This window comes from Saccopteryx leptura, chromosome 3 (assembly GCF_036850995.1).
Source record: "Saccopteryx leptura isolate mSacLep1 chromosome 3, mSacLep1_pri_phased_curated, whole genome shotgun sequence".
In the NCBI taxonomy this organism is placed as follows: domain Eukaryota; kingdom Metazoa; phylum Chordata; class Mammalia; order Chiroptera; family Emballonuridae; genus Saccopteryx; species Saccopteryx leptura.
Genome location: NC_089505.1, coordinates 195950219 through 195966247, shown reverse-complemented (window position 1 = coordinate 195966247; position 16029 = coordinate 195950219). Strand labels below are relative to the sequence as shown.

General features: G+C 37.7%; 1 protein-coding gene across 2 annotated transcripts in view; it reads left to right on the top strand.

The window, feature by feature from the left end:
• DEK (DEK proto-oncogene) overlaps nt 1-16029 on the top strand; it is a 36088-nt gene that overhangs the window by 5662 nt on the left and 14397 nt on the right. For both annotated transcript variants that reach the window (XM_066377135.1, XM_066377137.1), the window contains exons 4-7: nt 44-153; nt 2680-2774; nt 3931-4051; nt 8476-8664. In XM_066377135.1, coding sequence (XP_066233232.1) covers nt 44-153; nt 2680-2774; nt 3931-4051; nt 8476-8664 — 515 coding nt within the window. The remainder of the gene's footprint in view (nt 1-43; nt 154-2679; nt 2775-3930; nt 4052-8475; nt 8665-16029) is intronic.

Below are 16029 nucleotides of genomic sequence, written 5' to 3'. Positions count from 1 at the left end.
TGGAATGGTATTTAACTGTAATTATGGTAATTTTTTTTTCTAGGAAAAGGGCAGAAACTCTGTGAAATTGAAAGGATACATTTTTTTCTGAGTAAGAAGAAAACAGATGAACTTAGAAATCTACATAAACTACTTTACAACAGACCAGGCACAGTAAGCCCTCTTTTATACCTTTAACCTAATAGCATATTTATTGTATTAACATGTATTAAAATACTTCACAATAGAAGTATAATTTTAGTCTTGGAAAGGACTTTAGCAATCAAATAGTTCAATATTCATTACCATACAAGTGAGCAAACTGAAACATACACTTTTTAGGAAACTTTTTTTTTTTTAAGATTTTATTCATTATAGAGAGGGGAGAGAGAGAGAGAGAAGGGGGGAGGAGCAGGAAGCATGAACTCCCATATGTGCCTTGACCAGGCAGGCCCAGGGTTTTGAACTGGCAACCTTAGTGTTTCCAGGTTGACGCTTTATCCACTGTACCACCACAAGTCAGGCGAGACATATACTTTTTAAATGACTTACCACAGGATACATTGTGAGATATTAGCAATTAGGATTGCAATATCCTGGGGTCTTTCTATTGAAGTTGTATTTATGCCAAACTGAAATGTCAAATGTGATGATTGTGGTGGTTTTTAATTGTATAAACAATTTTTTGTATTTTTATTAGTCATTCAGAATAAATGATACAGTATAATTGTACATCTTTTTGAGCAAATATCTGATAAATTAGGTGGTAATTCTTTGCCAGAAGATTTGTTAAAATAAATCAGTGTTTTCATTTACTAAATTGTTTTACAGTAGTCTCTTATCTGCATGGAATACATTCCAAGACCCTAGTGGATGCCTAAAACCAAGGATAGTATTGAACCTGATGCATACTGTTTTTTTCCCTTCACACAAACCTAGTTTAATTTCTAAATTAGGCACAGTAAGAGATTAACCATAACAATAATGAAATAATAATTATAACAGTATACTACAGTAAAAGTTATATGTGAATGTGGTCTCAAAATACCTTATTTTACTGTCCAGTACTCATCTTTTTGCTTAAAAAAAGCACTTTATGGCTTTTATTTGGCTTATCTGAATTTCCAACATCATTCCTCTTGCGCTTTGGGGCCATTACTTTTAAGTAAAATTAAATTATTAAGTAATTACCTGAACGCAAACCCTGAGATACTGCCATTGTTCATCTGAGCTCGCTAAGTGACTAACAGGCAGAGAACTTATACAGTAGTCCCCCCTTATCTCCACGGTTTGGCTTTTTATGGTTTTAGTTACCTGTGTTCAGCCGTGGTCCAAAAATATTAAATGGAAAATTCTAGAAATCTGTAAATATTAAATTGCACACTGTTCTGAGTAGTATGATGAAATCTTATGCTGTTCTGCCTGAGATGTGAATCTGTCCAGCACATTCATGCTGTACACCCTACCTGCCTGTTAGTCACTTGGTATGGATTCTTGGTTGGTTATCAGATTGACTCAGTATTGCAGAGCCTTACTTTAAAGAATGACCTCAAAGCCATCCACATAACTTTTACTACAGTATATTGTTATAATTGTTCTATTTTATTATTGGTTATTATTAATCTCTTACTAACTTATATACTAAACTTCATGATAGATACATATATAAGGTTCACTACTAACTTGTTTTAGGCATCCAGTTGGGGTCTTGGAGCTATATCTAAAAGGGAACTGTTGTGCATCGTGGATATACTAGACCAGTGGTCGGCAAACCGTGGCTTGCGAGGCACAGGTGGCTCTTTGGCCCCTTGAGTGTGGCTCTTCCACAAAATTCCATGTGCAGGTGCGACTTTGATAAGGAATGTACCTACCTACATAGTTTAAGTTTAAAAATTTGGCTCTCAAAAGAAATTTTAATCATTGTACTGTTGATATTTCGTTCTGTTGACTAATGAGTTTGCCAACCGCTATACTAGACAAAGGGTTGCTTTGCATCCTAGTGAGATGCCTTGAGAGTTCATCAAACTACTTAGAATAATACTCAAACTTAGAACTGTTTATCTCTGGAATTAATAATATTTTCAGACCATAGTATCCATGTATGGGGGGGCTTCTGTACACACAACTTCAGTATTCCATGCAGTCAAGGAAACTGCTTTGTGATTGTGCACTGGACAAAAGAAAAGTTTTGTGTAGTTAGGTTAGAATTTATGAGGCATGATATAATTTATTTTCATTTGTATTATCTCATTTAATCCTCAGTAAAGTCCCTTTACTGTTAATTGGTGTAACTTGGAGGTGTTCTGTTCTTTACTTTTCAAAGAATAAAATCCCTGACTTTTCTGATTTGGAAAATAAGAGATATTACTTATATTACTGAGGGAAAGAATGTCTTTTTAAGTAGTTACTTTCCACATCCCCTGGTACTGTCAGATAACATTTGGTTGTGGTTTTGTGATTACCAGTAAAGATTCCCAGATAAAAATTGATTCAGATAGTCATTTTCAAAAAATTAAGGTTATAAACCTTTTATAGTGTTAATATTTTAGTAACAAATATAGTTTTCATTTCTGGGTAAGAAATGTTACATAAACCAATACTGTAACTCAGAGACAAAGAGGAAAATTAAGATTTTGGCTTTGAATTTTTTTTGTGTATGTACAATACTGGGTAGTAAGCATTAATAATAAACATTTTCAGGTATCTTCATTAAAGAAGAATGTGGGTCAGTTCAGTGGCTTTCCATTTGAAAAAGGAAGTACCCAATATAAAAAAAAGGAAGAAATGTTGAAAAAGTAAGTTATTTTTACAAATATGTTTTGGTCAATATGCTTTACATTTAATGTGACCACCCATACATTTTCAATAGACTGCTAATTTTGGCTTAAAGCCAGACCTGATTTGTCTTCTTAACTACTAACTTGGGATCTTCATTACTTTCCAATAAATAGTGGCTATCAAGATTATTGACAACTCAAAGACATTTCTATTTCTTAGACAAATGATACACATGGGGATATTGTTCACAATTCAAATTTCAAAAAGTATAAAAGGAATATAGTGAAAACTCTCCTGTCCTGTCAGCCACTGTTCCTCCACTTACATAGGTACCTTTTCTTTAAGCAGCCAGAAAAAGAGACAGGAAGGGAAAGCAATGAGAAGCATTAACTTGTAGTTGCAGCACTTGAGCTGTTCATTGATTGCTTCTCATACATGCCTTGACCAGGGGGCTGTAGCTGCGCCAGTGACCCATTGCTCAAGCCAGCGACCTTGGGCTTCAAGCCAGTGACCATGGGATCATGTTTGTGATCCCAGTCTTAAGCCAGCAACCCCACGCTCAAACCAGTGACCTTGGAGTTTAAACCTGGGACCTCAGCATCCCAGGCAACACTTTATACACTAAACCACCACCAGTCAGGCTATAAGGACCATTTTAGCTAGTGGTTTTCAGCCACCAGTTCGCCAGAAATTTTATGATAGTCTGCAAAGATTAACCACGCTGATGTGTGTTGTATGAAGATTATGGACTCCTAAGGTGCTGGTCCACCAGACATTCCATGCCAGTTTGCAGAAGTTAACCACTGGACCAGCATGGAATTTCTGGAGGACCACCAGTTGAAAACCACTGATTTAAGCTATTTTGAAGATAATCAGTTTGATTGAAACAAGGTCCTTCGCTACTGTAATGTAACCAAGATGATATATTAGTGCTTTTCCTTATTAAATTCCCTGTAGTTTAAGAACTCAAAATAATAAAGATAATTACCTTTTCCTTCATTGGAACATCACAGTAGGAATGCTGAGGGTGTAGTTCTAAGATTCAGAGAAACATTGTATACTTTTTTTAATGTTTGTAGCTTACCCAGTTTGGTTAGCTATTGCATTTATATGTGGAGAATGTTTGTACACTTTCCTAAATGATCACCTTGGTTTCTTTATTTTCTTTTTCAGATTTAGAAATGCCATGTTAAAAAGCATTTGTGAGGTTCTTGATTTGGAGAGATCAGGTGTAAATAGTGAACTGGTGAAGAGGATCTTGAATTTCTTAATGCATCCAAAGCCTTCTGGCAAAGTGAGGACCAATTTGTATTATTTCAGTAATGAATTAATTATTTATAGCCTCTCCTTTTTCTTTTTTTATGGAACAAATGTATTTAATTTTATTTTTTAGTGAGAGGAGGGAAGGCAGAAACAGACTTCTGCATGTGCCCCTACTGGGATCCACCTGGCACACCCACTAGGGGGTGATGCTCTGCCCATCTGGAGCCCTTGCTTCGTTGTAACAGGAGCCATTTTAGCGCCTGAGGCAGAGGCCATAGAGCAGCGGTTCTCATCCTGTGGGTCGCGACCCCGGTGGGGGTTGAACGACCAAAACACGGGTCACCTAAAGCCATTGGAAATACATATTTTATTTAAAAATGTATTGTATAATAAATATGTATTTTCCGATGGCTTTAGGCGACCCCTGTGTTTTGGTCGTTCGACCCCCGCCGGGGTCGCGACCCACAGGTTGAGAACCGCTGCCATAGAGCCATCCTCAGTGCCTGGGCCAACTCGCTCTAATCAAGCCTTGGCTGCGGGAGGAGAAGCGAGAGGGGGAGGGGTGGAGAAGCAGATGGGCGCTTCTCCTGTGTGCCCTGACTGGGAATTGAACATGAGACATCCACCCACCGCGCCATCTACTACTGAGCCAACTAGCCAGGGCCTATGGAACAATTTAGATAACAGCATTGTTAGCATTCAGTTATATTGTCTACATTCAAAGAATTTGCCTTCCATTGACCTATTTGCCACAATGTCATGATAGAAATAACAGAAGGCATATGGATATGTTCTCCCTTATTATATATAAAAGGATATAAAATTTTTTTAATTGAATTTAATTAGGATGACATTTGTTAAAATTAAATAGATTTTACATTTACCATCCTGTAAGACCTCATCTGTACATTGCACTTTGTGTTCACTGCCCTAGGTCAAGTCTAAAGGATATAAGATTAAGAAAAATAATCATTAAAGATCAGATGGTGCAGACATACAAACTAAGTATGGAGAGTTAAATATCTAGAAGGAACTGGAACAAAGGAAACAGGTTGAGTTGATGAGGTGTTGGGCTGGTGTGCAACCTGCAGTCAGGTCAGGAAAGACAAGATGGGAGTATATTAGAACTGGATGTTTCCTAGACACTGGAGTAAAGTTATGGAAAAGTGACATAAAGCTGACTCATTTAAATAAGTTTCTTGGATTTGGTTTCAAAAGTCATCTGCAGAGCCCAGGAGCTAGACAGAGATGTAAAATGGCCTTATAATTTACCCTACTTTTCCTGAAATCTAGATTAAGTTTGCCCTAATTGTTTAATAGTAACAAATAATGTCACTGATTTAAAATGTCTGTTGGGGTGTTACTTTTATGACCTTGCATATTTCATTTTAAGTCTGTCAGGAAGTATTTTCATAATCTTCATTTTGATAAAATATGGACCAAGTCACAGCTTATCTTTTTTTTTTTTTGTATTTTTCTGAAGCTGGAAACGGGGAGGCAGTCAGACAGACTCCCGCATGCACCCGACCGGGATCACCCCCCCTCCCCCGCACGCCCACCAGGGGGCGATGCTCTGCCCATCCGGTGCGTCGCTTTGTCGAGACCAGAGCCACTCTAGCGCCTGGGGCAGAGGCCAAGGAGCCATCCCCAGCGCCTGGGCCATCTTTTGCTCCAGTGGAGCCTCGGCTGCGGGAGGGGAAGAGAGACAGAAAGGAAGGAAAGGGGGAGGGGTGGAGAAGCAGATGGGCGCCTCTCCTGTGTGCCCTGGCCGGGAATCAAACCCGGGACTTCTGCACGCCAGGCCAACGCTCTACCACTGAGCCAACCGGCCAGGGCCACAGCTTATCTTTAAAAAAATTCATATGTTGATCTGGTTGTATCTCTTGAGATATGAATTTAATTTGTTGTATGACTGAGCTCGTCAGTCAACTCATATATGAAACTGCCGATACCGGACCCATGTGCCAACACGCCAACTAACAGCAGCTTCTCGAATCACGACTAGTATCTTGGAATTTTGCTCAGATCTTGAACAAAAATATGGACCGAGTCACAGCTCGTATCTTAAAAAACTTAGGTTGGTCTGTTCGTATCTCAAGGTACCACTGTATTTTGTATGAAAAATAACTAAAATTTAGCAAGACAGGATATTTTATGTCTTTGCAAATCTGTTCATGTCTGACTTAAGACAGCTATATTCTCATTTGCTTCTGCATTACAATTTGTTGCAATGTATATAGTTTAGCTTGAAGTATATGAAGACAATCTAGCCTCACAAAGGTATGTGTTAGAAAAATGGATTCTTTTTAAAACCCTTTAAAAATTTTGTGGGTATTCTCCTTTGATACAACATCAAAACTTCACAGTGGTAGTTTATTAAAGTTTAATAGTAATGTGTCTGATATGTTAGCTTGAAGTATATGAAGACAATCTAGCCTCACAAAGGTATGTGTTAGAAAAATGGATTCTTTTTAAAACCCTTTAAAAATTTTGTGGGTATTCTCCTTTGATACAACATCAAAACTTCACAGTGGTAGTTTATTAAAGTTTAATAGTAATGTGTCTGATATGTTAATGAACTTGGACCTTTTACCAGTGCATGATTTTGTTTGTTTGTTTGTTTATTTGTTTTTGAGAGGGAGGGAGTGAGTGACAGGCAGAAAGGGAGAGATATGAGAAGCATCAACTCTTAGTTGTTACACTTAATTCATTGATTGCTTTCTCATATATGCCTTGAGCAGAGGGCTCCTCTAGCTGAGCCAGTGATCCCTTGCTCATATCTGTGAGCCCACACTCAAGCCAGTGACCTCAGAGTTTTGAACCTGTTCCTCAGCATCCCAGGTCAATGCTCTATTCCAGGGGTCTCAAACTCGCGGCCCGCCAAACAATTTTGTACTGATTTTTTTTTGTTTTCAACTGCAGTGAGAAAAGTGTTGCGTAACAGTTGCCTTTTGTAGACCTAGTGCGGCCCGCCCAACGGCTGTGATCTTGCTCTGCAGCCCACATGCTGAGTTGAGTTTTAGACCCCTGCTCTATTCAGTGCACCACCACCTGGTCTAGTCTAGTGCATGATTTTATAGTAAACATTCACCATTTGGACATATTGGTTCCCTGATTGTACATATCTTCCAAATATTGGCACATTTCATTAAACACTGTCAGTAAGTGACATTCAGTAATACAACTACCATCTCATCAGAAAAATTGTTACATATTGGGAGGATGTCAAATTCATGATATTTGACATTTTTCAAAATTATATTTTTCATTTGAATTTTGAAATTTATCATTGGCAATTATTATTTTCCTTAACCTGACAGGGTTGTGTTCTTCATTTTTGAGAACATATCTATCATTTACCTAAGTCTAAGTAGGCATAATTTTTCTATTATTTTCTTTTAAAAGGTATTTCATGAAAAAAGTAGCTAGCATAGCTCACAACTAAGTAGAGCAAGGATATTTTCTTGAGAAAATCAGTGAATTCAGTTTGTAGCAAAGTACTCTTGTGCTTCCCATTTTCCTTCACAGATATTCTAGACATGTACTCAAAAGTTTAGAGTTAATACAATTACTATTTACTGCTTCATCAGAGACATTCTTAAGTAAAAAATCTTTCCCCCTGCTAGTGTGTGGTGAGGAAAATAATGAGTACTAGCACAGTTTGCCCCCTCTGCTTTGATTAGAAACCACTACGTAAGATGCCAGCGGTTTTACTTACCTTTGCTTTTGTGTTATCAGTACAAATGTCAACACAGTGAAAGAGCAAATAATGGCGTTGGTATTATGAAAATAGTTTTGACCTGGTAAGTTTCTGGAAAGTTCTCAGGTAACCCAGGTCCATAAACCACACTTTGAAAACCCCTATTTTATCCTTCTTTAAGGTATCTCTAACATCAGTTTTTCATATTTGATTCTGATTACAATGCACTTATTTTGTGGCTCTTAGTTTCTTAAATAACATAGTACTTACTACATATTTAGAATCAGCAGAATGTAGTGCTGGCATTGAAAGTAGAGCCCAGAGGTAATAGGAATATAAACTTTATAGTTTCATAAATTCAGGATATTTAAACTGAGATTTTAATTTACTTTATAGATGGTTCTTGCAAATATTTTGATAGGAAGGTCCCCTAAAATAAGAACCTTCTCTGAAAGATAAAGTGTAAACAACTGAGCTCAAACATGGTTATGGATGTGGGCCTCTAATCCCAGCTGAATGTAGAATGCATATTTAAATGAGTCTCTTGCTTAGGTGTTTAGAATACAAATGAAAGAGTGTTTGTAGTTCAGACAGATTAATTTGACACATTGAGCTAAAGATGAATTATTCTCTAAAGCTGCTAAGCTTGGAAAAATAATATCTTGAGATAGAAATAAGAATTGAGTTGAGAAGAAGCTCTCATAAACTTGATTAATTTAGAAATACAATACCTCATTGGTGTTTATTTTATGCAGCCATTGCCAAAATCTAAAAAATCTTCTAGCAAAGGCAACAAAAAGGAACGGAACAGTTCTGGAATGGCAAGGAAAGCAAAGCGGACCAAATGTCCTGAAATTCTGTCAGATGAGTCTAGCAGTGATGAAGATGAAAAGAAAAACAAGGAAGAGTCTTCAGAGGATGAAGATAAAGAAAGTGAAGAGGAGGTAAAATTTTGGGTCCCTTATTTCCTGGGGAGAGTGAAATATTCCTGCTGTATAATAGGTATAGCTAGAAAACATTATAGGAACAGTCAGTACTGTATCGGTTGTATTTAATTCTGAAGACCTGTAAATAATTCCATATAAACCCTTTCTTTCTCTTCAGAAGCTTGCCATGCCAGAGTGTAAAAGTTGGAGATGAGTGAGGTTGCTTTGGACTGGACGTGAGCTGAGCCTTGACTAGAGTAGGTCACATGGGAAAGAAAGAGACATGGGGAGGGATGCGTATCCTGAATGGGAACCCAAAGGAGCAGATTTTTTGAGAATTCTTTTATAGTATATTAATATATTATGATGGTCTTAAACCATTTTATTCTGTTTTATGCAAAAAGTATGGGATTTAAGGACCATCATTTTTTCCCTCAACTAGTTATGGATTTAACGAGAAATAATAGCATTTCAAGTTTGATTGGTGGGCAAGTTTTTGTATCACTTAGAAATGCTTGCCATCATCTTTTACTTGCAAATCTTTATAAATGTTGATTATTTAGTTTCCAAAGTGAAGTTTCAGGAAGGGAAGACCTGCTAAACCCCTGGTCTGCAAACTGAACTGCGGCTTGGCTTGCGAGCCACATGTGGCTCTTTGGCCCCTTGAGGGTGGCTCTTGCACAAAATACCACGTGTAGGCCCTACCTTGATAAGGAATGTACCTACTTACATAGTTTAAGTTTAAAAAATTTGGCTCTCAAAAGATTTCAATCGTACTGTTGATATTTGGCTCTGTTGACTAGTGAGTTTGCCGACCACTGTTAAACCATTTAAAGGGTTAACTTTACCCTTTCCTTGTTGTGTATCTTCAATCAAGTAGGTGGTTAATGGGTACAAGAAAATGAGTTTCTATTATTGTTAATAATGTTTTGGTAGACTATTCTCCTTTGGTGCCCCCTTCACTGGTCAGAACTTGCTTTGTAACTTGGGTAACTTGGTTTTATTTAGGACTTGATTAGGGTGGCTTGACATTTTGGGCCAAAATGATTCTTCACAGTGGAGGGCTGTCTTGTGACTGCATAGAATATTTGCCCACTAGATACCAGTAGCACACCTCTCCAACCTTCATTGTGAAAACCAAAAGTGTCTCCATACATCACCAACTGTCTCCTGGACGAGCAAAATCACGTCCAGTTGATAACTTCTAGATTAGAGGGAATAAAGATGTGGTGAACTCTGGTTTTAGGTGCATATTTTGTATATTTATTTAGGTATTTAAAATGCATGCTTATTTTAAAGTCAAATTTTATAAAGACTTCAATAAAGCTAAGTATGAAATGTTTCATAATTGAAAGAATATTACAGATCTAGCATATATTTAATAAATAGCAGTAAATTTTTGGTGTAAAGGAAGATGAATAATCTGAGCACTAAGGTTTTTATGGACTAGATTTTAAGAGCATCGGGAGGAGAATATGTTTGTTTATATGTGAATATGTAATAGCAATTTTGCAATAATAGTATTTCTCATTCAACAAATTTTGGATTATCTAACATGTATTCATTATGCTTTCCCTAAAACCTTTTTGTCTGTATATGTGTATATATTATTTATTATTTTTAGCCAGAGAGATAGGAGGGAGAGAGATGAGAAGTATCAGCTCACAGTTGAAGCACTTTAGTTCTTCATTGATTACTTTCTCCTACATGTCTTGACTGGGAGGTTCCAGCCAAGCCAGTGACCTTGGGCTCAAGCCAGCAACCACTCGGTCATGTCTATTATCCCATGCTTAAGCCAGTGACCTTGGGGACTCAAACCTGGGTCTTCAGCTTCCCAGGTTGACACTCCAATGTGTCACCACCTGGTCAGGCAAGCCCCTTGAAACCTTTTAAAGGCAGAGTTAGTTAAAGCATGAAAAGTTGTCATAGAATATAAACATCTAATTTTTTCATAGAGGCAGTATGATTATGAGCATGAGCTTTGGAAACTATCTGGATTCAAATCCCAGGTATACCATTATATGACTTTGGTTGGGCAAGTAACTTAAACTCTGTAATGTCAGATTCCCTTCTGCAAAATAGGGATAATAATAGTAGTAGCTCCAAAGGGTTGTAATTAATGATTTTGTGTAAAGCACTTAGAACAGTGCTTGGCACAAGTGCTATCTAAGTATTAGCTGCTGCTGTTACTGTTAGTATTAAGCTGATCTTGTCTCGTATTTAGGATTTCTAAATCCAATCTCCTGTCATTACTAAAGTACAGGCTACTAATTTTATTTGCTTTCTAGATTGTTTCTTTGATCTAAATAGAATTAGTTGAAGTCTGAAAATATAGATGACCCCTGATTTATAAACATATTGGTCATTGGATAATGATCACAAGTGAAACTGTCCCACTGTATGTAAATTAAAGATTTTCTTTCTACAGTGCCATAAACAAGGATTTTTTGCTAGAAACCCAGTTCAGATGATGAAAATACATGGAGGAAAAAGGGAAACAGAAAAATGCTTTTACAGACGTTAAGTATATAAAGCTACACAATATTAAAGCTGTATCATGATGCTGTGCTTTCTGCTTCAATTTTTCTGCTTTGGCTGATAAAAGTCAGAGTCCATAAAATACAGTGCCAGCAAAATCTGGACTGGAAAATGGTCCCCATTTTCCCAGTAAAACTCCCTCCAGTAAGCATAGTCTTTATTGCTTTAAAGACTTTCAAATTTAGGGCTATCTTCCTCAAAAACTTTATTGCTGATTCTATTTTGATGAAAAGCTCTGATTGCCTTTGGGAGGTAAGTGTAGCAGAAGGAACAGTATTTCTATGATAGCTATCTTTCTTTATTCTTCTATTTGAGGACTCTTAAGTGGCAGCCTTGTTAGGGACTTCATAAGTAGAGGTATTTTTGGTCATTACCATGAAAAGACCTCTTTTCTGAGAGGCCATAAAGAAGAATTGCAGGTAAATATTACTTATTCTTTTTATTTCAGAGTGAATTTTTCTTTTGTAAATAAAAGATTTCTCCCTACTAAGGTCAGTTTTATGTTGTACTTTAGTGTCTTGCAGTAAATAACTTTGAAGATTAAGTTTACCTCTTTTTGTTCTTTAAAAGTCTTTTATAAGAAAATATGTTACATTAGCATGTCAGCCAGTAATTACTAAGACGTTTTGTTTGAAGTTCTCTATACCTGTACCTCTGTTTCTGTGATGTGCAGTGAGTGGTTCACAATAGTTTTTAATTCTCTTTTTCTTTGGAAAGTTAAGGTGTTCTTTCAGAGAATTACTTGGGTAGTAATTGTTTTCTGAAAAACCTGTTTTAAACTTCATCATCTTGACTTTTGGACATTTGCAGAAGGAGAGCAGTTGGAACTGGGAAGACACTAGTGTATGAAGAGACTAAAAAATGAGAGACTAGAAAAATGACAGGTTTAGTTATTTCTGTAAACTTAACTCTGAAAATGAACTGGTTCCCATTTTGGATTAGCATTTTTAGGGGGATTTTGCTAAAAATGAACCAGTGAGATGAAATCATTTTCAAGCTCACCATTCACAGACATTAGACCTTAGGCAAAGAAAAATTACTGGAGTACAGAGAAAAGAAGTGCAAAGCAGTGCTTCCCAGCTTAGAGGAAACTACTTTAATTCTTTTTAGGCCCTTAAAAGTATATTTAACATTTTTTTCCTTTTATCTGTTACTTCTTTAATTTTTGCTTTGTAGTGTTTCTATAACACTCAATTTCTAGAAAAAAGTATAAAATTGGATTTTTTACTTTGTGAGTGTTGAAAATGTATCTGAATGTTATAATATGAATGAGGAATGTCTTCAGCTGTAAATACTTAAAAACCTTACTGATAATGCTTGACCTGTGGTGGCACAGTGGATAACACTAAGGTTAACAGTTCAAAACCTTAGGCCAAGGTCCCCAAACTTTTTACACAGGGGGCCAGTTCACTGCCCCTCAGACCATTGGAGGGCCGCCACATACAGTGCTCCTCTCACCACCAGTGAAAGAGGTGCCCCTTCCAGAAGTGCAGGGGGACCAGATAAATGGCCTCAGGGGGCCACATGCAGCGGGCCCTAGTTAGGGGACACCTGCCCTAGGCCTTCCCAGTCAAGGCACATACCTGTCTTCCCCCACCAACTTTCTCTCATTCTCTCCTCTCTATTAAATCAATAAATAAGATTTCAAAACAAACAAACATACTAATAATGTCCAAAAGAGAAGTTCTTTTTCTTTCATGGGAAGAAATCCATAGGCAGGCAGTTCTAGACCAGTATAACAGCTCCAGACAGGTATGAAAAATTTGGGTACCCCCCCCCCCTTTTTTAAAGCCATCATCTTTATATGTGACATTTAACCTTATGATCACGAAATGGTGGCTTTATCTTTAAGCATTGTTTTCCTGTTCCAGGTAGGAAAGAGCAAAGGGCTTTCTTCTAGAGGTGTTTCCCCTCCCATGTGCTTTTTACCAGAGACCTTCATGTATATTGCATTGTCTCAAACTTTGATACCTGGTCACTTCTAGCTGAAAGGAAGGCTGAAAGATCCAGGTGTTAGCTTTCCTGCCCTCTATAGGAGGAAGGCAAATACAAAGAGATGTTCAGTGAGCCATGCTATACTGTTTGCCAAATAAGGGAAACTGCATTATCGTTTTTAGTAAACATATATTCGGACCATTTAAAAAATTATTTGGGCCTGACCAGGCGGTGGCGCAGTGGATAGAGCGTCCAACTGGGATGCTGAAGGACCCAGGTTCGAGACCCCAGGGTTGCCAGCTTGAGCACGGGCTCATCTGGCTTGAGCAAAAAGCTCACTGGCATGGACCCAAGGTCGCTGGTTCGAGTAAGGGGTTACTCCGTCTGCTAAAGGCCCAGCCCGTGGTCATGGCACATGTGAGAAAGCAATCAATGAACAACTATGATGTTGCAACGAAAAACTGATGATTGATGCTTCTCATCTCTCTCAGTTCCTGTCTGTCTATATCTGACTCTCTCTCTGTCCCTGTAAAAACAAAACAAAACAAAAAAAAAATTTGGCGGTGGTAGGAGGATGAATGTGAAAGTTATTTTTTGTTTTTTTGTTTTGTTTTTTAGTGAGAGAGACAGGAGCAGAGAGAGGGACAGACAGGAAGGGAGAGAATAGAAGCATCAATTCTTTGTTGTGGCTCCTTAATTGTCCATTTTTCTCAAATGTGCCTTGACCAGGGGGCTCCAGTGACCCCTTGCTCAAGCCAACGACCATGGGGTCATGTCTGTGATCCCACATTCAAGCTGGTGACCCCACGCTCAAGCTGGCAACTGTGGGGTCTCGAACCTGGGTCCTCAGCGTCCCAGGCCAATGCTGTATCCACTGTGCCACCGCCTGGTTAAGCATTGTTAAGTTCTTAATTATGTTATAAAAAATAAGATTCTTCCATCTCATAATTTGATCAGAGGGATTAGAAAACCATATAAACTACAGTATTAAACCTTTCGTTGGAAAGCAAAGTTGAATAATCACCATAATAAACATCTATTTAAACTTAAAACTTGTTTTCATAATCTTTTCTGAAATATAAAGAGACTTGCACATTTTTTACTCTTGGCATTCTTGAGTTTTCTTAGCCAAGTTGTTATAAGAATAGGTTTTTGGGCTTTTTGTTTTGTTTTGTTTTTAAGAATAGTATATTTTAAGCTAATTTTTATTTTGTTCATGTGTTCACCCAGTACACCTTTCTGCGGTGAGAACAGGATTCTGGCTCTGACAGGCGTCTTTTTTGGAGACCCTCCTTCAAAGAGCCCTGCTGCCTATAAAAGATAGGTAAGCCTTCTCTGCCAAGATTTTTTTTTTTTTTTTTTGCCTTCCTTCAAGAAGTGGTTGTGTCATTCCTCTTGATTTTCTACCTTTATGGTTATGATAGACATGGAACATCCCCTTTAGATTTTTAAAAGTATATATATATATATATATGTGTGTGTGTGTGTGTGTGTGTGTGTGTGTGTGTGTGTGTGTGTGTATATATATATATATATATTTTTTTTTTTTTTTTTTTTACAGGGACAGAGAGAGGATAGATAGGGACAGACAGACAGGAATGGAAAGAGATGAGAAGCATCAATCATCAGTTTTTCGTTGCGACACCTTAGTTGTTCATTGATTGCTTTCTCATATGTGCCTTGGCCGTGGGGCTACAGCAGACGGAGTAACCCCTTGCTCAAGCCAGAGACCTTGGGCTCAAGCTGGTGAGCTTTTTGCTCAAGCCAGATGAGCCCGTGCTCAAGCTGGCAACCTCGGGGTCTCAAACCTGGGTCCTTGCGTATCCCAATCCGACACTCTATTCACTGCGCCACCACCTGGTCAGGCCAAAAGTTTATATTTTTAATCTTTTTAAAATTTAGGTACAGTACAGTGTACTATCTAAAATTAATAGCTGTCAGTTCTTATCTGTGTCCCTTTAGCACATCAAAAATACAGTATTGGGTGGTCCTGATTGAACCACTCATAGCACATTCAAAAACAGTGAGCTGGAATCTTAAAGATAAATCCATGGTGATTTGGAAACTAGCCTTTTCTTCTTTTTGTTTAAACTTAACTAATTTTCTTTTTCCCATATATTTTGTTAGATGACTCAAGTTTTGGGATTATACTAAGTGTTGTTGGAGTTACAGAAGATACTTTCTACCCAAAATACCGTTTTAAGTGATACTTAATATAGAATTTTAATAAAAAGAATCTATCTGTTAATGAGGGAAAGCTTTGGGGAGAAATGGGAAGAAGTACCAGTTGAGGTTGACCGTGGTAATAGAAAGAAAATTCGGCCATGTGAAGGAAGATGGAGAGCAGGAAAGTACAGGGCAACTTGGACCAGCACTTGCGGTTAGGGCGTATGTCTAGAGGTAGAGCAGTGACAGGTGAAACTAGAGTAACACAATTGAAGCCAGACCAAGAACCCGTAAGGTTGGGCCTTGTGTGAATAAAACCTTTGGGGATAGATTCATCGTTCTAATTCACTTATTTGACCTTGGTACTTTGCTCTGTGGGGGAATAAAGGGAGACCCCTCCTCTGCCTTCTGGGAACTGGCAGTCTGTGGAGAAGTGTCACTTGTTCAGTAGGCATTTATTGGTACATACAAGGAGGAGAAGCTATTGAGTCAGGTCCTTTAGGTCTTGCCTCTCATTTAGCTTTGACCCCATGAGAGGAGTGTTTAGCCTCATTTTTGGACTTTGAGCATAAAAACTATTGACATAAACTTTGTAACTTGAGAAGTTATTCTATTGATTGCTTTATCTGGTTCTTGCTTTTTCCTTATATATCTTCAATAATTCATAAGCTAGACCAGGAGTTCACAAACTGAGGCCTGTACACTAGATTCATACTTGTAAAGAAAAAATCAAAATTGAACAAA